The 23,094-nt window shown below is 39.4% G+C and overlaps 1 protein-coding gene across 15 annotated transcripts in view; it reads left to right on the top strand.

Annotated features, from left to right (window-relative positions):
- PIGN (phosphatidylinositol glycan anchor biosynthesis class N) overlaps window positions 1-23,094 on the top strand; it is a 120,534-nt gene that overhangs the window by 77,932 nt on the left and 19,508 nt on the right. For 10 of the 15 annotated variants that reach the window (XR_012672448.1, XM_075142531.1, XM_075142533.1 and 7 more), the window contains 7 exons: window positions 1,053-1,144; window positions 5,571-5,682; window positions 11,445-11,553; window positions 15,374-15,476; window positions 17,916-18,018; window positions 20,179-20,265; window positions 22,965-23,020. Coding sequence is in view for 12 of the 15 variants with exons in the window: in XM_075142531.1 (XP_074998632.1) it covers window positions 1,053-1,144; window positions 5,571-5,682; window positions 11,445-11,553; window positions 15,374-15,476; window positions 17,916-18,018; window positions 20,179-20,265; window positions 22,965-23,020 (662 nt within the window). In the remaining 3 variants the exon portion in view is untranslated. The other 5 variants (XR_012672449.1, XR_012672450.1, XM_075142525.1 and 2 more) reach the window with 5 other exon arrangements.

Here is a 23,094-nt window from a genome sequence, read left to right as displayed (position 1 = left end):
ACCATTTAAGTAATATGATAATTTATTGAAAAAAAAGTGTTAATAACTGAAAAATGCTTGTCAATTCATATTGTCTGCAATCAACTGGCACGCATCGTTCCTCAGAGGCAGCTTTCCGTACTGTTTTTCCCAGGAAAAAACTTCACTTTTGTAGATATGGGTGTGAAGTGGCACAACCTTTAATAAAAGAGGCATTTCTTCCATTAGTTTATCCAAACATCTCTTATTTCACAGGATACTTAAAACCTAGAGTTCTACTGTAACGTTAACATTTTAATTAAAACAAAAAAAATTGGAGTCAAATTGCCAAGTCTTGCTCTGCAAGAACTGTCAAGATGGAGGCTTGTATTTATTTACAAATCTTTTTACTGTATTTGAGTAATCAAGTAACTTGTCTTAAAGCTGGATATACACAGAAGATGTTTTGTAGCACTGAAAATTTCCTTTCAGGAACTTGAATCTTGACTTGAGCTTGAAAACTTTAAGTGATATAGCTCTTAATGTCTTTATTTAGAGTAAAATACCTGGGATAGGGTGTTTTTTTTTTTTCCCTCCTAGCAAAGAGTTTAGAGAACTACTTAGACCATTATGGTGGTTAAATCAAATGGCATTCAGATTCAAAGACTGAAAAATGTTACCATATTACTAGAGAATAGGTGATTAGTTAGCTACGGCAAACTTCTGATGAGATTAGTTTTATTCCTTTCTTCCATAAGGTTACTCATCAGCTTTCTGGTGACTGCAATGTGTGTGAAGGCCACACTTTGAGAAAGTGCTTTTAAGTATAAACTTAGCTTTAATTTGCATTGTCTTTGATAGGATTTTGACAGTTGTGTAAATGAGATTCTTTTCTGTATTAAGCTGAAGTGCTGTAATACCAATGACCCTGTGCCCTTTTTTTCAGTTAATTTTACTCTTGATAGATCCAGGGGTGTTCTGCCTGTGGGAGATGCTAGTAGCCGTTAGTAGTTCACTGAAGTATTTTTTTTCTGATTAGACAATTGTCTGTCCACATGACCTCCAAAAAATCCCATTTGTTTTTCTTCTTTTAGGCAACAGCATTGATGTGGACTTTTCTGTGTGTCCTCCTGGCAATATTTCCTTTAATGCCTGTTGTAGGAAGAGAACCAAACATTCCTCTGGTGTAAGAATCTCATGTTGTTCTCAACTTTTTATTTCCCTCTTTGATATTCAAAATTTAGGCTGACTTTTGATATATATGAGGAGTTGTATTACTGAAAGCCGGCTGAGACAGGTATTGAAATTCAGAATTTAAATAACATGATTATAGAGACCTCGGTTATTCACTAATGTGAATGAGAATAGACTTTTAATTCTTTTGACACATCCATTTGCTCTTTGCATTATTCTGTAATTTCTTGTCGAGGGAAACATTTCTCACAATACAAAAATTTGCAAATTTTACATGAAAATAAAGGTCATCATTAAAGGAGGAGCTTCACTGCGGTGCAAACATGGTAAATAGCACTGAGATATGTGAATAACAGCATTTATTCAAAAGCAATTTACTTTGACAGCATCTTTCTGAATTCCTCCATCTAATTTTGAATAATCTGTCTTGAACAGCACTCTGTACCTAATGAGATATTCAGGGAAATAGAACAAATAGAATAGGCAGAGCTCTCTTCTTCCTCGGTGTCTCCTTTGTCTCTTCTTTTTCCACTTCTGCTTCTCTGTTCTGCATTTTCCTTTCTGGTGTTGCTTCTCTGATTTTTTACAGTTGTTGATCTGCATTTTTTTCTAATACATCTTTGTCGTCTGTCCCTCTCCGCTTGTGAGCTACTCTTCCATCATACAAGCAATTCTCTCATATCTGGATGCAATCCAGATGGTTGGCCTGAAGGCGTTGGGCTTGTGGTATCGTTGTAGTTACTGCAGAGGGAGACTTGAATTGACCTAGACTGCAAAGGCTGCTTTTGCTGTCTGTCAGAAGATACTGTGCCCCATCAGAGCCAGGGTGCCTGATCCTCAGTAAAATATGGGATTTGAGCAGTAATATGCGATTGCAGATAGAATTGTGAGCCCAGATATTTCCAAATTTATTTACATTCTGCCCTGATATTTTTCACTGTGATTTAAATCTATCTATTGAAAACCCTTCTTAGTCTTGATGCTTGGGCACGTTGGAAATATTCAGGACAGATTTGCTTTGGCTGTATTACAACTTCTCAGCTGTATTTACACATGTATGTATTTCTGCTGGTCCAAACTGATTTTTTTTTTATTCTTTAGAACATTTGAGCACAGCTTAGAAATCAAAATGGAATTAAATTACCTTCAGATCTTCCTCCCTGACACTTCTTTACATTCACCTTACCCAGGCTGTACATCTTCCTATTTATTCTTCTAATGAAACATAGTACCTCTGAAACAGTTTGCACCTGTCTGAATCTTGTAAAGGGAATTTTGAATCTGAAAAGGCTTGAAGCAACAATTAAAAATATATGTATATGTGACACTTCAGGATATTGAAGATAAGGAGATGCTGGGAGAGAAGCTACAGGAGGGAGAAATTAGAGTGCCAGTGAGAAATAGGGGCATTTATTAAACCTGCTCTTGAGCAGTGGCACTATATGTCAGGTCAGGGCTTCTTCAATACATTAATAAAACTTGTATGGTACAAACAGGGAGCTCCTGACTCAACTCAGTCATAAAAAGGAAGCATACAGGAGGTGAAAGCAGGGTCAGATGACCCAGGAGGAACATAGAGACGCTGTATGAATATGCAGGATAGGTTAGGAAAGCCAAAGCTCTCCTGGAGTTGACTCTGGTGTGGGATGTAAAGTGCAACAAGACAGCGTACAGCAGCAAAAGGACAATGTGGTCCTGCTGCTGACTGGGACGGCGACCTGGTGATAAAGGACATGGAAAAGGCTGAGGCCTTCTTTTGCCTCCGTCTTTACTGGTAAGACTGGCCATCAGGAACCCCAGCCTTCAGACTGCTGAGACCTGTGGGAAAGTCTGGAGCAAGGAAAACGTAAGCTTAGTGGATGAGGATCAGGTTAGGGAACACTTAAACAAATTGGACATGCATGAGTCTATGGGCCCTGATGGGCTACATGCAAGAGAGCTGAGGGAGCTGGCCAATGTCACTGTGATAATCTTTGAAGAGTTGTGGCAACGGCTGGTGGGAGAGGTTCCTGAGGACTGGAAGAAAGCAGATGATGTCACTGCAATCTTCAGGAAGGGTAAGACAGAGGATTCAGGGGACTACAGGCCAGTCAGCCTCACCTCAGTCCCTAGAAAGGTACTCGAGCAACTAATCCTGGAAGCAAACCATAAACATACAAAGGACAAGAAGGTGATTGGGAGTAATCAGCTGAAGTTATGAAGGGGAAATTATGCTTGACCAACCTGGTAGCCTTGTAATTTGAGAAGACTGGCTCAGTGAGCCAGGGGAGAGCAGTGAATGTTGTTTATTTTGACTTCAGCAAGGATTTTGGTACTGTCTCCTATAACATCCTCATACACAAGCTGGTGATGTACACGCTAGATCAGTGGACAGAGAGCTGGATTGGAAACAGGCTTAACTGTCAAGTTCAAAGGATTGTAATCAGCGGCACAAAGCCCAACTGGAGGCCAGTCACCAGTCGTGTACAGCAGGCGTTGGTACTGGGGCCAATACTGTTTTAACATCTTCATGGCCTAAATGATGGGATAGAATGCACCCTCAACAAGTTTGTAGGTAATACAAAACTGGGAGAAGTGGTTGATGCAGCAGATGGATGTGCTGCCCTTCAAAGGGACCTCAACAGGCTGGAGAAATGGGCAGACAGGAAGTTCATGAAGTGCAAAGTCCTGTACCTGAGCAGAAATAATTTCCATGCACCAGAACAAGCTGGGACCGACTGGTTTGACCACGAGCCAGCAATGTGCCCCTTGCAGGAAAGGCCAATGGTATCGTTGGCATCACCAGGATGATGATGAGGAAGGTGATTATTCCTCTCTATTCAGCCCTGACGAGACACATCTGAAAGTCCTGTGTCTGGTTCTGGGCTCTCCAGAAAGAGAGATGTGGACATACTGGACCAGGTACAGAGAATGGCCATTAAGATGAGTGAGGGATTAGAGCATCTGTCACAGGAGAGCGAGCGAGAGCTGGGACTGCTTATCCTGGAGGAGAGATTGAGAGAGCTGGAACTAGTTATTCTGGAGAAGAGAAGACTCAGGAGGATCTTATCAATGTATATAAATACCTGTCTGGGGGAGAAGAGTAAAGAAGACAGATTCTTCTCAGTGTCCAGTGAAGACACAAGAAATGGGCAAATATTCAGATACAGGAAATTCCATTAAGAAAAAAGCTTTTTTACGCTGAGGGAGGTCAAGCACTGGAACAGGTTCCCCAGAGAAGTTGTGGAGTTTCCATCAGTGGAAGTATTCAACACCCAGCTAGGCATGGCCCTGAGCAGCCTGCTGTAGTTGGCACTGCATTGAGTAGGGAGTTGGACTAGACTGATCTCCAGAGATACCTTCCAACCTCCATTCTATGAGTGAGTAGCCTGCAACTGTGTTCCTGTATTGGTTAGATCATTGCTTGAAAATTGCTATTGAGATATGCCTGTGTAGCCTGATTTTACTGAATATGAGGTATTTGTACGTTTTTGTGTTATGCCTGAGAAAACGCGAGTGGAGCAGTCAGAAATGGAGATTTTTGTCAGTAGTCTCTCAGTGGAGATACTAAGGGACAAGTGGAAGTGAGGACTGTGTGGTTTGATTACTGCCATATCAAGGTTGTAGCATGACAGAGAGATACATGCAAAAACTTCTGCTGCTTTTACAGTTCCTCTGCTTGCTTGACGACTGAAGGGAGACAATCGGAGGTGCTATTACTATTGATTTTTAGTGAATCATGTCTATTATTTAGGAACAGTGTCATAATTAGCAGATTTACTCAATAATGTCAAGCAGTACTTTTTTTCCAGTGTTTACTTGTTGAGTGACAATCTTCCTTGCTGTTGCATTTAGACAAAGCTATTTATTTGATAGTGATGGTGGTATAATTACCCTGTTAGATGACAACCTGACAAACCTTGAAACCACTAACTTTAGATCAGCGATCACTGTTACTATTTTTGTCAAAATATTAATTGGAGGTAATCAAAAGTACCTACAAATAATGGGTGACAGATCAGACGTGGCCAAAATGGAGATTTTTTTTTTTTTTTTTTTTTGCCACTGCCATGAAAAGAGCGTCACTATATTTGTGGATGGCAAGCTTGTATTTAAAAAAAAAAAAAAAAACAAAAAACACAAAACAAAACCAAACTCCCACCCCACCCCCCACAAAAAACCTCACAACTGACCACTACCAAAAAGAAACACCACCAACCAACCAACCAAACAAACAAAAAAAACGCACCACAAACCACACTTGATTCTGGGTTGGATTTTGTTTTTCTAAAGCTGGATGTTTAAGTTTCCTTAATGTATTAAGTCTTGATACTGTAATGAATTATTACATCTTAGTGAAGAAGACTTCTGTGAAAATTTCGTGAACCTTTTGATGATATTTCCTGGGATTTTATTGTTCTTTTGTTTGTTTTTTGCAGACTAGCAACTGGTTTGCTGACTCTCTTGATCTCTTGCTTCTCATTGGCATCTCTTTGTAAAAGCGAAAATAAGTACAGAAGTAACGAAGATCTGAAAGTACATTTTTATCAGGTCAGTTGCGACTTTTCAGTAATTCTGAATGTTAGAGGGTTTTTACATGCAAATTTTTACATACTTTCTAAGAACGTCTTCCTACCAAGGCCACAATTTTCAAGAAGAAAATTATTGTTCCTAAGAGTTTTCCCCTTGACTATTTCAAGAGGACCATGTGCTCATGGTAATAAGCATTTTTAAATATCATTATGCTGTGTTCCCAAAAGCTCATCCTGTGCATATTTATGTGTATTGATACATAGATGTGCATAGACATTTTGATGCTCTACTCGGAGAGTTTGAGAGTTTGTCCTGCCTTCAGTCTGTATGTAACTTCCAGTGACCTTTGCAGGAATTGCACATGCACACCAAGGAAAGGTGTGGTTCAGGGGGTTCCTTCCAGTTTCTGGCTGTTGAATAACAATGTGAGACTGATACTGAGCTGGTTTTCTGTTGGTTAAATCTTCTTTCAGATGAAAGATGAGACTTTTTCACTTTATAGCTTCATGAAATAGGTAGATCTTTTCATAGTAGGTGCTAATTAAGTTCTAGAGAACCTTTAGGATTCTAATAATACCTTGTGTGTCTGCTGTCCTCTTTTTTTTTTTTTTTTTTTAAATCTTATTACAAGATAATGGTTTTATTTCAGGACCAGCTTTATTGGTTATGACTTATGTGCTGGAGTTTCTTCTTGAGCTAAGCAATGCATTCATTGTATCAATGATTTAGGTATGGAGCTCAAATTGGTTAAAAGGAGGAGGGGAAAGAATAATGAATGCTTAAAGTGCCTTTACCTGAATGTGCCCACATGTATAATGTGCTGGTGGTTTCTCTTAACTTTTCCAGCTTAACTGTGGAAAAGAGGTATCCTTTCCTAAGCATTTAGGACAGATATTTTCAGTATATACTCAGCAGTGGATTTCTCACTGGAATGCCTGAAAACAAATTGTACTGGATGGGGGAGTGAGAGAGCAGCTGGGTGGGCATCTGGCAGCCGGCCAACGTCAACTCACCACACAACTGCTGCAGCATCTCATGCGGTGTAACTTTGTGGAGAAGCTCACAAATGATAATGATGATGAAATAGATCTGTTGTCAAAAAAGTAATGCCAGACTATTCTTGAGGCAACTTTAGAGAATCAGGAAATTCACTCACAGAGCCCTGAGATACTTAATTACATGAAAATGTTCTGCCTGCTTGTTCAGAGAATAACATCTTCGTTTTCCTCCCAACCTTTAAGAAGATCATAAAGCTCCTCAAATTGCTCCTTAATCAGAGGATATTTTACAATAGTGACATCTAATTACTAGTCTCTATTAGATTTTTATTTCAAAAGTTTACTTGGGAATGGAAAACGTCGATTCACCATTCACACTCTGGTAAGGAAAGGATTGGGAGGGGAGATTATTCAGACTTAAAGGGGGAAAAGGACTTTACAGAGGCATTACCTGTTTCTAAGTAAATAACTTATTTTGAGGTTAGGTTGCATTTAGTTGCTTTGAAACATACAGGAATACGAAAGGAAAATGTTTATCAGAAGACTAGTATTTCTAGGCAATGGAATTCCCTTGTTCTCTTTTTTCTTTTGAGTTGGAGTTTTCAGTGGGGACAGGGAAGAGGGTAGTCTTCAAAAATGCTGGTTTGGAGCGTTTTGAACACATGAGTTTTGATTTACAACTCCCAGGCAGTTTTAAGGGTGAGGTGAATCCTCTAATCAGATGTAACATACCTATTTTGCAATGACAGACAGTGATCAGGGCACTGACATTCATATACATAAGCACACATGATCAGGTTCCTGCTTTGCGTCCGACAAGGGGTTTCTTAAAAGTAGTTTTTGCAGCTCCCCCGTTTGTGGTGTTTGGAGGCAGTCACTGAAGGTTATGCTGTCCTCTGATAATGTTGTTCCTTCCTAGACAGGAAGTTAAGATTGGTTGTTGGATGTTTCTTCATTTTGGGGAATGAGAAGATAGATTAATTTGCTACAGGTCTTTCTTCTTTGTGTGCCACTTTCCTCCAAGTATTGATTGAAGTGGAAGGGAAAATATGGCGTCCCTTCCTCATACTCTTTATGGTTTGTCCTGGGGATTCCCTTAGCCACTCTGCTAACATCTTTTATAGGTTCAGCTCTGACTAAAAGCTTTTGAATTACACAATGGAAAAGGAATAGCTGGTGTTTCTATTTTTTTTTTCTTTTAGCAAAAAGCCTATTGATCTGGCCAGACTTCTCTGATCAGGATCCCCTGACTGTTGGGGGTTTTTTTTTTTTTTTTTTTTTTTTTTAATCCTTTTCCTCTTTGTTTTGGTAGTGTCTGTGTGTAAGAACCCTCTTTTAAATCTTTCATTTCACCTCACCTCAAATTTTTGCATCTGCTCATTTGGGATGAGATGCATTTTCATACAAGAAATAAGGTAATATTTCCCAAAGGCTCAAATAGTTCTTATTTGCCCGAGATGTTCTTCACAAGTTATTTTGGAATTGCATCTGAATAAAGACACTTCCCTTTTCAGTTCTCTTCCTGTTTCAGTCAGAGAGGGATTCAGCATAGCCTAGGCTTTTTGTTGTGCTTATGATGAATTTTTTTTCTCTTCTGAAGACAACTTTCTTCTTTCTTGTCCAAGTGAGCTTCCTTTTCCATCTGGGAATTAGCCTGTAGTGAAGATATCGTGCCTGGTAAGGAATAAAGCTTGTTCCATTACATTAATTGCTTTCCTTTTGGTCAAAAAGAAACCTGAGTTGGCAGAGACCCTCAGAGTAGGCAAAACCCCCTCCAGTTTGCACGTAGTCCTCCACAGAAAAGATAATTCCCTCCAATCCAGTCCTGAACTATGTATTTTTGTGTTGGTTTCTCCATGGATGGGACAGAGTGTACACCTTAGCAAATGAGTATGAACTACATACCTGTATGGATCTGAGAGGCCATTTACAGGCTACTCATTTATTCACTGGTTTTTGCACCTACACACTATAGATTTCCATCATGGGTATTAGCCTTAAAGAAACAAAAAAGTCCCAGACAACCAAACAGCAAATGTGTATAAATAAAGAAATTTTAAAAAGTAAAAATGCAAGCTTGAGTAACTTCATATTGTTACATTTACATTTCTGTTACAAAAACTTCAGTTATATTTAGACCTAATTTTGAAGTTTTGATACATGTCACTGTTTGCTTGAGGCAGAAGATACTAATTACACCCTCATAGTTTCTGAAAATTGCCAAGAGTTTCTCAGATTTTCTCATTATATTGTTAAAGCAGGAATAACATTTTTTTTGCTGAGTTTTGTTTGCTGTGGCAAGGAGAGAATTGTCTTTTGGTTAATGCTACTTCTGTCTTCTAGCAAGATGGGTGTTGGTCTCTTTTCCCAAGTAACAAGTGCCAGGATGAGAGGAAATGGCCTCAGATTGCGCCAGGGGAGGTTTAGACTGGACATTAGGAGAAATTTCTTTACTGAAAGAGTGGTCAGGCCTTGGAACAGGCTGCCCAGGGAAGTGGTTGAGTCACCATCCCTGGAGGTATTTAAAAGACGTTGTAGATGTTGCGCTTAGGGACATGGTTTAGTGGTGGACTTGGCAGTCTTAGATTTACAGTTGGACTTGAAGATCTTAAAGGTCTTTTCCAACCTAAATGATTCTATGATTTTATGATCTTTGAGAAGTCATTAAGGCTTCAGGAATGGTGAAAACAGGAGTTATTTATAATCCATCAGCTAGACTGCTGCAGTGCCTACTGTACAATTTATTTTTTTTTGCTGGAGAGAACACCAGTTTCTCTTTGCCAGCAGTTTCATAGGTGAAGTCCAGTTTTTGCTGCGCTACCGAAAACACTGCTCTTTCCATTGGTTGATAATGTTGGGCCAAGTTGTTATTCCTAGCAGGCTTGAATTTCATGTGGGTCCAAGGTGGTCAGTTTATTAGTTTTCTCCTCTAAATTAGGAGGACCATGTCATATCAGTGGAACTAGGGGACAGGAGGAGTGTTTTCAATCAGCCTCATATAGCGTCCAGCTGATGATGCTGGTTCTCCTACCATTCTCTCTATGGGTTCTTATCATGTTAGATGCTTAGGAGAGCTCCCAGCCAGAGCTGCTGGCGAAGAGGTGTTGGGACTGCAGATGTCACCCTTGGTTTCCTCTTTCTATCTGTAACCTATGGATGAGTGTTTCTCAGCTCTTAAGCTGTTCAAGAATAATCTCTGAACTTCAAAGAAGGTTGTGAAGGGGGAAAGAAGACAGATTCTTAGACTTCAGTTTGCATCTTGAAGTTGCTTCTGCGCTGTTCCACAGTCCTGGAGATGTTGGTGAAAGCTGAGAGCAGTTTGAATATTACTTAAACTGCGAACACAGGAGTCTCAAAAGCAGATGCTGAGCCCTTCCCTGGACACTGGCATAGATCTAGCAGCAGTAAATTGGGTTTACTAACGTACCCAGGTCATCACAAGTCTTTCAAGGCACAAGATATATTATGGGAGATGACACAAAGTGAGTGCAAAGTGACTTCACCAGTGGCTAGGGGATAGCAGAGGGATTACCAGAGCTCATGACACTAAAAGAAGTTGAAAAGATATATCAAAGGGAAGAGATCTGGCCTGAACACAGCAAAAGCATCTGAAATAAACATCAGTGGTCTAAAGGGGCCAATTCCCTGAGCTTTTGGAGACTTAATGCTTTGACCTAGCTTATTGATGTCACACAGAAATACAAGTTACATGTTCTTGTGGCCTGAAATTAAATAGAAGCGGCAGATACTGAGTACCTGTGAAACTGGGCCAAAAAAGGATGCTGACTAAGTGTATCCTCTGGGCAGGTACCACTAGGAATCACTGCATCTGGCAGGGGAATGGCAGCTAATCATACAGTAAAAAGTGACAGATGTGAACACTGTGTAGTTGCTTTGCACTAAAAAAGGCCCAACAGCAATTAGATCTTGTAATGCAGTTTTAAAGCACATGCTTGCAAAGTACCGTGCATGCTTGATTTGCCTTTTAGTGGAACTGCGGAGTTGTGAATAAATAGCAGTAATTGAAAACTTGGCTCAAGCATTTTCTTGGATAATTGTATCTTTCAAAAATAACTGACTCATGGGGTAATTTTCCTAACGTTTTTTGCACCTACTTGATGACTGAATGGTGTCTCTTAGTCAAGGAAAAAAAAACCCTCTTCAGCTTCACTGCTTCTCCAATGCAGAGGACTCTGCTTGAGGTGGTTCAGACAATTTCATTTGAACAGTCTGCTAAGATTGCAGCTTCTTTCCGTTTCTTAAAATCCACCTCCAATCTGCTCTGCTGCTGCTGTCTCTTCTTACAGGAGCTGTGCTGTCCATGCAAAGCTCTTGCCTTAACTACCCTTCCCCTTCACCCTGTACCTGATCCTGCAGCACAGCCAGAGGTTCTGCTAGTTCTTCATGGTTGCTGTTTGAGGACAAGTGCTCCTCAAAAAACTGGGGGCATATGTTTTCTGCGGTTTACATGAGTGTTTAAGTAGTTACTCTTGACAAAGAGCATATCATGTCAAATCAGTGATCCAGGGCACTTGTTTAAACTATTTAAAAATAGCACAAATAAATAATAACAATTGAAAAAAAAAACCCTAGAAGGAAGGTTTTAAAAGCATAAATTGTAAAAAGCTAGAAATACTCGACACCATATATCATTCTTCCTGTTCTTATGTTGATTCAGATGAGGTGTTTATGCAACTCTAAAGGATATTTACATATTTAGTATGGCATGGCAGAGATCCATACATTAATTATGTGTTTCATTGTCTGATTTCTTCTTTCTAGATGTTGAGTATTGCACTTTCGACATATGTTGTAAGCAGTACCCATGACAGTCTTAAGAACAAACAGGGATTGCCTCTATTGAATCAAATTATTAGCTGGATGACTCTAGGTAAGAACATCTTCCCTCCCAAACTTGTATGCTGATAGTTTGTGGGGTTTGGGCTTGAGTGGGGCGCAGTGACACTTATTTATTAACATCTTACTTTTGCACATATTCCTTTATTTGACTCCTAATAGTTCTTCCATGTGTTCCCTATTCTTTCCTAAGTGAGGTTTTTTGAGGAATGTGTTAGAAAGTCTTCTAAAATATTACTTCTTTGTAGGTTTGTAATAAAATGCAAACAACTTTGATTTACAAGTAACTTTATCTTTTGTTTTGAATGTTCTGAATATCTTGAAGACCCCTTTTAGTGATATAATGGTATAAATTCCCTTTTTGTTTCACTTCGAGCCAGGTAAGGATGATCGGAGATGTTCTGCAAGCAATCCAGTTAAGCGTAGGGAAGTGAGGAAAGGTTTTTGCTGTATTTCAATAGAAACGTGAAGTTGCAGCTGATGGCGGAAGTGCTTTTCAGAGCTGCCTTGCAAAATACCTGTGAACTAATGATACTAATGTATGTTTGATATCTGTTAGAACCTAATTATTAAAGAAGAAAACAACTTACAAGTCTATGGATTTTTCACCACTCTAAAATTAAAATCTTAGGATGATTAAACAGAGCAAATGTAATTATCACTGGGGCTATGGAATACAGTAAAGCAATACCTTTCATACTTCAGCTATAAAATAATTTCTGTAGGGCTCCATTAGAAAATGTTGAGCGTTGTTTAGTCCTGAGTGATCTGGAATGTGGAATTTGTTTTAGAGCTAAACATATCCCATGCAAAGTTTGATAGCAGCACTTTGCTAAAAGTTAAGACCAGGAATTTAAACATAGCTTAATGGAAGAATTATGACTCTCTTTATCTAATTGCTGGATGTTTTGTACATTCCTGTGTTGGTGACATTGTTTTAACTTAAGCAGATCTTGTCAGTTTTAGCAATCCTGCTTCTGTTTGAGCAAATGGATTCAAGGTTAATACAACTGATTGTGATCAGTGTGTGTGTGAGTAATGGTCTCTTTGTAATGTAGTTTTCTTCGGAGCATTTTCCTTTTCATCATGCTTTCCTAACCCTTCGTAGCCTGCTAAGGTAAGTGGGGATCTCTGCGTGGATGAATTCCTTGCAGTTGTAAGGTCAATGAAATCAATGATGTCCTGCTTGGCTTACTGGAGCAGGAATTGAGGGTAAAGGTTATCTTTCTCTCCTGTGTAAGGGTGAGAGAAAAACATTTTTCATCGAAGAGGTGATTTGGGCAGTCAGAGAAGTCTAGAGTTATGAGGAAAAAGTATATTAGAAATTCTCGTTGTTGTGGGTGATGTTTCTATGATAAAAATAAAGCCAACAGTGAAATAAACTGTATATACCCAATAAGTCTACTTGCTGCCATGGCAGTATTGAATATTTTAGCAAAGTCTTTCAGACTGGAAGTAATCATTGTAAGTGAATATGATATACAAGGTAGGACCTTTATGTATGTGCTGAAGTTGCTCTATATAATTAAACACAGAACTAAGCGGGTAAAAAGCTAAGGCATCCGAAAACATGTCCTCAATACTCCTGTTGGAGGGAAATGCCTTGTCACTACCATAACCACAACTAGCATCTGCCTTGTCACTTGTGTGTACCACAAATATGGCACCATAAGAATTAAGGTACCAAGGTCTACTGTAGCTTTTCCAGTTGGTGGCATTACAGGTGGTCAAATTCCTCTTCATCTGTTTGCTTAGTTGTGGAAGATTGGCACTCTTACTTACTGAATTCTCATTTTGCACCTCTGTGTGTATTTATATAACCAGAAACACACAATTATCAGTATTTATTCATAATAATACTGATATGAGTAGTATTATGTCAGTATGATAATGAGACTTCTGAAGTTTTCTAGCAAATTGTTCTCCCTTCCCCAGCTATTCATTCTGATTAATATGAAGCCTACCTTGTTTAAAGTTTTAATTTAGGCCTAAAATTATTTTTTTGAAGAAAGACTGGTTTTTGGAGAACCAGGCAAATGAATTAGTGGTGGGTGGGTTCCTGCAGACCTGTGTCCAGCTGGCTTTAGCTGTTACACTGTATGGTTCGTGCAATGTACGTTACAAACACACAAACATAGAGGTAAAACCAAGAGGCATAAAGTTAATCCAGCTGCTTCCCATGTTCTTCAGAACCATGACAGAGAAATTTCTAAATGAATGTATATTATGTTTTAACGTTTTCATCCGTGGAAATCTATCATAGCAACTTGCTAAATGTTGAGGAATTTGGTGTCACAACTGTGTGCGGGGGACACATACAGAGATTTGTATAGGTCAGCCAGAAACCTGCAGGTCTTTTGATGGTTAATATCTGATGTGTCACATCAGAGGTGGTAGGGAAAGGCTAATTATCACCTACCAGCCACTCATCTGTTCTCATCTATGATTGCGCTCGGAGAGTGAAACACGTCTGATGTGTGGAGTGTCATTCACAGAGGCCAGTTGCCATGATGAATACCTTTCCAGCCGTTCTGACTTGAGGTGTGGTCCCTGGAGTTCCTCCTTGAGTCGGGCCTTCTTTAAGTATGATGCTGAAAGGCTGGAGCACCCTTGAAACGAAGTCACTTATTCTGTAATTTTAACAGTGGCCAAGGCTGAAAGCCAGGAAATAAAACACACTGACCCACAGGTTTTAGAAACAGCCTCATCTCTCTTTCGTTGATACGTTTACTAGAAATACTAATGTATGCTATGACAATAAGCACAAGTGAGCACTTTCCATATATTATAGTTTTATTTCTGTTACTTAATAGAGTGATTATTAATTATGACTTACTGTTGATGCAGTCTTTGAATGATTCAGTAATGTGAGGGCACTATACCGCAATGAAGAATCACACCAATGTTATTTGTCAGCGCACTTCTTTATAAACACATGAAACTTTCATATTAAAAAAATCAGGTTTAAAGATTAAATCACAGCAATGCTTTTCCTTCTCCCTTTCCTTGCTTCAAGCACTGGCCACTTTTCCTCTACTTTTCTTTCTCTTTACTCACTCTTCCAGTAGCCTATTTCCTCTCTTCCCAATTTTCCTCACCTCCTGCAAACTGTTGGGCCCTGTCCTCACCTGCAGAAGTTTCCCAGCTAGAGGAGCCTCTTTAGAGGCAGCACGGACTCTACTAACCAGGGCTGACTGGGCAGTTGAGTAATGGGGTGCACTAAGGAGTGACATGCAACTCTTAAGATCCCAGACCTGCATTAGAGAAATGCATTACAAGTTGAAAGCAAGAGGCAGGAATCATGACAGATAGGTCCCCTGTAGTTCCTTAAATATTCCTGGGTTAAAACTTCTAAGTAGCGAAGCTAATAAGTTGATAGTTTCTGTATCTTTACTACCAGTATTTTCAGTTGCACCTCAAAATGTGGCAGGTTTCCTAATCTAATCCAGCGGAGCAGTGGCTCTGTAACGGCAGTCTTTGAGCTGCTGGAGGTCCTCGGGGCATGGTAGGTGGTTCTCAGCATAGTATTAAACAGTCAAGTTTGACTGTTTTTTGGGGTAGTGCTTCTGCGTCATCTCAAGGACTTATTAGCATCCGTTCATGAGAAATTATAAAGGCTGTGAGGTAGAAGGCCAGGGAATAAAAATGATAGAGAACTAAAATTACTTTTGATAAATATTAAGCACTGTAAACATTGGGTTTTCTTTAGCAAAAGTAACTTCTGAAAACAGAAGGGCATATATGACCATTATTGAATTTCTGTACATAAAGTGTCAAGATTTGAAGAACGTTATCTTGTTGCAGAGGATGAAATGTCTTGCATGTAGTGACTGACGGATCTCTTTTTATTGCAGTTTCTTCCTCAGTGTTGCCGTTACTGAGCCCCACGTTTCTCTTTCAGCGACTGTTCAGCATATTGCTCTCCCTGATGTCCACCTACCTGCTCCTCAGCACAGGGTACTTCTTTCTTACTCTGTTTGGATTGGTCTTACATATGAAAATCAAGGGCTAAATGTGAAACTACTGAATGGACATTTCTGCTAAAGGTGTAACGTGTGCTTCCAGCTGTAGTCTCACCATTTATCTCCTTGTTTAGTTTCCTAAATAAAATTTCAGGGGAACTTCCATATTCCTCCTTGTATTATAAACACTGTTTTGTTGACATTCCTTTCAGCTAGACCAAGCAGTGGCTGGAAGGGTATGTATTCAAACAACCTTGCACCAAAATAAGAAAGTCTGGTTTAGTTTATGTCTTTTGTTGTTTTGACATGTGCTTTTCTGCTCTCAGACAAAAGGAAATAACTTCTCTCCCAGCTGCTCAGCACTGGTGTCTAGTTATGGCTTAAATGACATGCGACAGGAAACAGGTAGCCCTAAAATGAGGGAAAATTTTGTTCAGAGAGATTTTCATGGAAGTAATTTTTTTCAGAGGGATGCTAGTCCCCATAAAGAATAGGGCTTGCTTCTTTTTGGATAAAAGACAACTCCTCAGAGCTTGTAAATGAAGAAAACACTGTGTCAGCCAACCCTTTTTTTCCCAGACTCAGTAGCTCTTAAGAGCATAATTAATGGGGAGTATAGGAACCATTCTTTCCGCCTCCTCTCTCACTAATCCTCTGGATTTAATTACACTGGAAAATTAAGTAGAATAAAATATCTTGCAGCAGACATTTTGCAATAACTGCCTCTTGTGGATACTCTCATTTTAGATGAAGCGTCTCTTTTTTTTTCATCTCCTGCCTCCCCTTCCTCCCACTTCACCATTAAGATCTTGATCCTAATCTTACTCCTGTCTGCACACACGCTCTTACACTCAACCTTCTTAGCCTGTCCTGGCTACTGGATAAAGCCTGAATGTTGTTCTCTCTGAGGCTAGTAACCCTCTTTGTATTTTGGCCTGGCACCAGACCACTTAAATGCTGACAGCTCTCTGCTGTCTTCCTACAATGTTCAAATAGACCAACAAATTTTGGAACAACTCTTTTTAAAAAACAAAACAAAACAAAACAACCCCCAAAACACCCAACAAAACAATCAATCATTGCAAAAGCAACGCACTTGGTACCAAAAGTATCCAGTGTTTCTCTCCTCAGTGGTCTGTTACACCGTGTAACCCAGTGCATGGCCCAGGTAACTAAGGCACCTCTCTAGGTGCAGTGAAGTGGAAGTATTGAAGCCAGCTGAAGAGCATGGTTGCATACAAGCAGTTGTCACTCTCTCAGTTGAAGGCATTCAGTTTGTAGGCAAGTGTAGACCACTGTGAGGATTGTAGGTGCTCTTGTTACTGACAACTCAGCCATTGTTGTCTTCATGTTTAACTGCTTGTCATTCTGATAATTAAAGCAGAAAAGACTATCCACAATTTTTTGTTCCCTTTTGAAACTGCTTTGTAGCTACACTAGTGGGGAGGCACAACAGAAACAATACCAAGATGAACTGCAATGATTTTCTTATTTTTAGACAAAGTAAGTGTGTGTCCAAGGAGGAAAAAAAGAAAAAGGAAAACAATTACAATCTTGTCAGTATTAGTGTCACAGTCAGTGTCAGTATTATAATTTTATCCTGAAAGAAAAAAAACCTGAGAGGCGCTATGAAGTGCAACTGAGATGTAGAGGGCGAGGAGAAACTAGTATTATCCAATGACAGTCTACACCCCAAAGTTATCTGAGGGTTTTAATCTCTCACATATCTCTCATAGTTTGCTATGTTTGAGTGCTGTAGGAGCCAGAAGTACTCCTCTGAGATTGGGGGTGTAGCTAGAACAGCTTAGCGGCCTTGGTTAGAGAGTGACTTGATGCTGCTATTGCAATGGATTGGTATATAGTAAAGAAAAAGACATTTCAGTTAAATATAATGCTTTTTTTTATTATACAGATGCTTCTCTCCTTGGAACTAGACTGAGATCACCAGAATGAGTTTGTGTGATTAGGTCCTAAAGAGACACAATCTCTAGTCGCTGTCTGGGTTGGACTGTAACCCCTCAGTTCCAAATAGCTCTCATTACAAAATTTTCCATTTTGCAGAAAATGGGTGCCAAATGTGATTCTTTTTTTCCTGTTTCTTTTTAATTGTATTCCAGTTTTGTTAAAATTAATCATGACACAAAGGGCACTCATCCAATGTTGTGGCAGCCATCAAATGAGAAAATGGGTGCAAAACATGACAAAGCTGAAGCAGCCTCTGTTTCTCCTGCTTTTACCACTTAATTACTGTATGGCTTTAAACTTCAACCAACCAACTGTGGGTACTCCTCAGAAATGGGGAGAGAAGGGGGAGAATGCCACTAGGTCTTTGGTATATCACTTGTTTGAAGAAAAAAGAAAAGAAACATGTCAGTATTTGGTGTTAAATAGTTGTAGTGGCTGCACTTACTATGATTATGATGTTACTCTTCAGGTATGAAGCTCTGTTTCCACTGGTGCTGTCTGGTTTGATGTTTGTGTGGATAAATATGGAGCAAGAAGCACTACAGCACTACGGTCTTTCAGTCAAACCAAAGGTAACAGCTCCAGATAGCAATATCAGGTTAATTATCAGCTTTATCTTTTTTTCTCCTTGAGGATATAATAAATATTCTGTGTGGTTTTCATAGAGCAACACTTTGCGTTTCTTTAAGTTTGGGAAGCCAGTATCAGTTGTTTTATGAAATAGCAATGTGACCTTATAAGAGAGATTTATAATGTATGTTATTGAAGATATTCCACATCAGAGCCATTTCTAGGAATGCAGGAGATGAGTTTGACTCAGTGGTATGTTCTGTAGGCTACAAAGCTCTGTTTATCAAGTGTAGTGCTAATTCAGCATAAGGTACAGTAACTCTTTAAAGTAAGTACAATGTCACTGTACTTTTTTTATTCTGATGGTAGTGTCACGAGTGAGAGGCTGAAAAGAAATAATTTGATTTCTGAAATGACCCATAGGAAATACTAGAAATCTTAGTTTGACTTTGTCCTTCCACTCTTTCTTCAAGGATGGAGTTTTATTTCTGATTAGACAGACAAGGAGCTGGAGACTAACTTGGAACTAGCACCTTCTCGGATTTGCCTGGAGAGGGAGTTTTGTAATCAGTGCAACTTCTTTCACCTTAAAATTTAGTATATTGTCAGCAATTTTCAAAGCCCATGCTGCTCACACTGCTGCTTAGCTTTTAGATTAGGTCAAGGGTTAACAAACTGTCGCTATGCCATTGATTTGGTTAGATCCGAAGTGCTGCTTGCAGAGTTGTCTGGGTGCTTGGAGCCAGGCAGGTGTGCAGCACAGCTCTCCCCCACTTGTCCCAAATGTGCCGTCCTCGGTCCAGGTCACAGAGAACCTGGGTACAGATGCATGGGAGTGGCCAGAGTCACTTGTAAGAGGAGTGGTGGTACACATCTTTCCTTCCATTTGCAGCTCATAATAATTAGGGAGAAGTGCTGGGAGGTGAAATTTGAGCCAAGGCAGTCACCAGAGCGGACCTGACACATATTGTGGTTTTGCGGTTCTCCTGCAAGAGAGACCGTTTTAAAACTTGAGAGGGAACAAGCTTTACCAATTCGAGGCTGAATATCGGAAATGAAAACAGGAATCGCTTTTTATTTATGCTATGTATAGTTATGATATTTTGTGTGAGCGTGTTTTGTAGCATCTTAAGTGATAGAGAAAGAATCTGACTGTAAAAATGTATGCTTAGCGTGAGGCCATGATTGCAGCCGGAGGTTTCTAGCACAGCAGAGTCATGTGTGGGATGTACTTTCTCCTCCACTCTAGAACCCACTCTACCTTTTGCATCTTGTAACAGGGCATCTGTGATGCTTGCCTGTCTGATGGTGGTCTGATATTCTGTTTGCTTTAAAATAAAATTCTATTAAAGCAGTATTAAACAGTGATGAACACTTTATTAATCAAATGCAAATGAAAAGAACATAGGTAAGCTGTAATGAGGTTTTCTGTTGTCACTCCCTGTATGTCATTTGACTTTTGGTTTCAACTGAAAGCAACAATAGTGCTTACCCCTGCTTCTTGTTTTTAGGTTAGAAAAATCATCTCTACAATGCCTGTTATTATATGCCACAAAGTAAATCTTGTATTAGAGAATCCAGCCGAGTTCTCTGATGGTGTGAGATTATTTTTAATTAAAATGTTGTCAGTGTTGAATGTCTATTACTTGAACTTTTTCTTTTCCCCAGTGAAAAGGAGTTCATTGACCTCTTAAACTCCATGAAGACAATTTTTCTTCAGGTCAAGTGATACTGTGCTGAGAACTGAGTGAAGGAGAATATTTTAGTATTCTCACTCACAACATAAGTCAACTGAGGATAATTGCAGTCTTTTATTTCTGTGGGTCTTTATCCACATGCTCATGTAAGCAGTGGAAGTGTGTAGGAGGAATATTTATAATGAAAAAAGATGGTAAGTCTATGGCATAGAAGTTCATTTTTAGTGTAGATAACAGCGGAAGCTCCACTATTCATTTGATCATCTCACTTGTACAATCTTTTGGCAGATTCATTAAAGTGTAATGAAAATATGGGAAAGGTTTGCAGTTCTCATCATAATACTACTCTAATAACAGCTGATAGGGAAGTAGGTTTATTTCTCATTCACGTCAGTAAAAATATGGTGGTTCTGCCAAAGTACATCAGTTGATATTCAGTATTGATTTCTTCTGCTGTCTTTCCAGCTTGCTGTTTTCAACTTTGCCTATGCTACTGATATAACTCAGTTTCGACAGCTCCACCTAGATGACGTCCGCAGGTCTTTCTTCTTTGTATCCTTTTGCTGGTTGCTGTGTTCCAGAGAAAAGATGGGTTTGTTTCAAAAGGCCCCGCAATCATAATTTGTAGCATGGTAGCCACTGGAAACAGAAGCTGGTGAAGATGATTTGACTCATGTTGCTCCAAAGACAATGGTCTTGTACATTACAGGTTTTGATAAAGTAGTAAAAAATTCAGTACAAACTGCACTCTTTTGGAGTCTGGCTCCTTGACCACTTTGAAAAGTTTGGTCTCTTATGACCATTACGGTTGAGGTAAACTTTCTTCTAAGGAGTCCTGTTTTCAGTTCGGTTTTGTTTTATTACATTTTGGCTGGAGGGAACTCATTGAACCTTCACAAATCAGTTGGAAAAGGTGATATTAAGGTTATTCTCATTTTCTTATTTTTAGAGTATGGCAGTCTGTTAGGAAGAAAATGTTAGGGGGCAGGCATTGGCCAGGCAGATGAGATGGAAAGTTCCTGCAGACTGTTAGTGAAACGTGTTCCCAGAATCTGGCCTAGAATTATTTATATCACACGTGGTTTCTGCTGTTAGAAATTATATGGGCTTGGGAGGGAAGAGCTGTTTGTTCACTAGCATAGCAATAATTTTGAATTACTGTAACTGAAACGACAGCTGTTTGTTGGTTTTTTTTTTTTTTTAAAATACTGTACAGAGTTGATAACGTTGTCATTTTTCTCTTCCATCATGGGACTGCAGATAAGTGAGAGGTATTTGGCAGCAAGGGTGATGGGTGTGCAAATGGGAGAGAAATTATGAGCCAGTCTAGAACATACGGGTTTCTAGTTCAGGTGGGTTATCATAGCTGGAGCTGGGGAAGGAGTTGTCCCAATACCGGTTCCTGCAAAAACAGGTTTTATAGTTCGTAGAATAACCAAATCTGAGAGGGTGGATCACAGTCACCGAGTCTATGCTGTTGGAATTTGGGACAACGCTGTTGGACATTGGGAATCTGCAGCAGAGGAAGTGTGAGAGATACCTCATTAAGAAGGCAGCTCAGCGCTAAGGAAGGAGGCAAACCAACTTGCTAGGTGTTGAACGATTGTATTTGCTTGAGAGTATACCTAAACAGCAGCTGAGACACCTTGCAGTAAATTTGTCGAATTCATTTGCTGTTTTGCTATTTTAACAAAAAATAAGCTTTTAGTAAAACTACTGCTGTCTGTCAGATGCTAAAAATTAGCCAAAACAAAAATCAAACAATCCAATTGTACTTTTTTAAAGCTCCAGCATAGTACTACTTTAATCTAACACTTGAATGTAGCACTACTTTAATCTCATCTTAATCTAAAACATTTGAATGTATTTTGTTCAGCTCATGAAAAAATACACAATTTTGCAGGTTTCCTTTGCAGTGACCAGGTGTGATACACGCCTGCTCAAAAGATGTTGTGGCTTTTTTAATTTAGATGCTGTTTAATGTTTAGAAATAGTGGTATTAGAAGAGAAACCTTTTCTACTAGAGCAGTCACATTGCGACTACGACCCTGTGAGCTGTATATCTTAAGATTGTCTCAGGGTTCCTATATAGGGCCCAAAAGTCAGCATGTGCTGAGGGACCTTATAGCCTGATCTTCCAGAATAAGATTCAGATTGCTTATGCTTAGCATTTCGATTAGACCTATGTGCTACTGGTATTTTTTTGTTTTATTGCAGAACTGTTGTTCTTATAAATCTTAACTGGCAGAACTGTGCTATGCTGTTAGACTGCTGTGTTACTAAACTTGAAATGATGTGATACTCTTGGGAAGCATAATTTCTTTAGTTATGCTGACCTAATCCTTCCAAAATATTGCATGCAGAATCCCAACAATTCTGCTGAACTGTTGGTAGCAAACTGTTTATGCAGATACTTAAATGATCCAGTGCAGGAGCTGTAACAGGAGTGGAAGGACCAGAGGGAGCTCTGGCAACAGCAGCCATCGTCACTGACTAACCCTCTGCCTGATGCAAAAAAGCGGTTAAAAACCATTCTTCAACTGAAGAGATGTGAGCTATAATGGTCCCCAATGAGCTCAGGAGGTAGAAAAATATCTTTCATGGGCTCATATAGCAGCAAGTGTTGTACCTAGATGAAAAGGGTAGGGTTTATAAAAAAAATATCCAGCTATATAGATACTGCCGGAGTCATCCTGCCTCCCTCAAGTAAGGGAAAAAACTGGGAGTCCTGTGTTACAATGGATAGACTCAGCATAACCTTTGGACAGCAAACCTATGGGAGGGATAGCATAGGAACCTTTAGTCTTGTTTCATAGCCAACTACCTCTTCCGCGGTCAATTCCTCAATAAAGCCATCTCTTTTGGTATGCAGTACACATGCATACGTCATTACTTTCTGCAAAAGCATGTGTGTTTGAATGCACAGCTGAGATTCTGGTCCAGGTATGTTCCTATCTTGCTAAGTAGGGGCCCAGAAAAAACAAGCGGCAGCTTTCTGGCAGGGGCCTCAAGACAGGCTCTAAAATCTTACTCAGGCAGTCCCTGTCTTTTAAAATTGACATAGTCATGTGTGAAATCTTGGGTAGAGCTAGACAATACTTTGGATTTCTTAATGCAGTGTAAAGCTAGTGGGTCAGCTTCTTGTAGTTTCATGATAGGATTTTGAAAGTAAATTGGAACGAACGGGGGAAAATGCTGGTTTTGTTTTACTGCAGCCATTTCTGTGGTGTATTTTCCTTAAATACATCTAGGTTTTCTTCATAGTGACAGCCTTTTTTGGCACTGGAAACATAGCTTCTGTTAACAGGTAGATTTTATTCATTGATTTGAGACACAGGGTACAAAAATTCTTCCTGCAGTTGGTGTACTGAATATAAATTT

This window comes from Calonectris borealis, chromosome 2 (genome assembly GCF_964195595.1).
Source record: "Calonectris borealis chromosome 2, bCalBor7.hap1.2, whole genome shotgun sequence".
NCBI lineage: Eukaryota > Metazoa > Chordata > Aves > Procellariiformes > Procellariidae > Calonectris > Calonectris borealis.
This window is presented reverse-complemented; position numbering and strand designations above follow the sequence as displayed.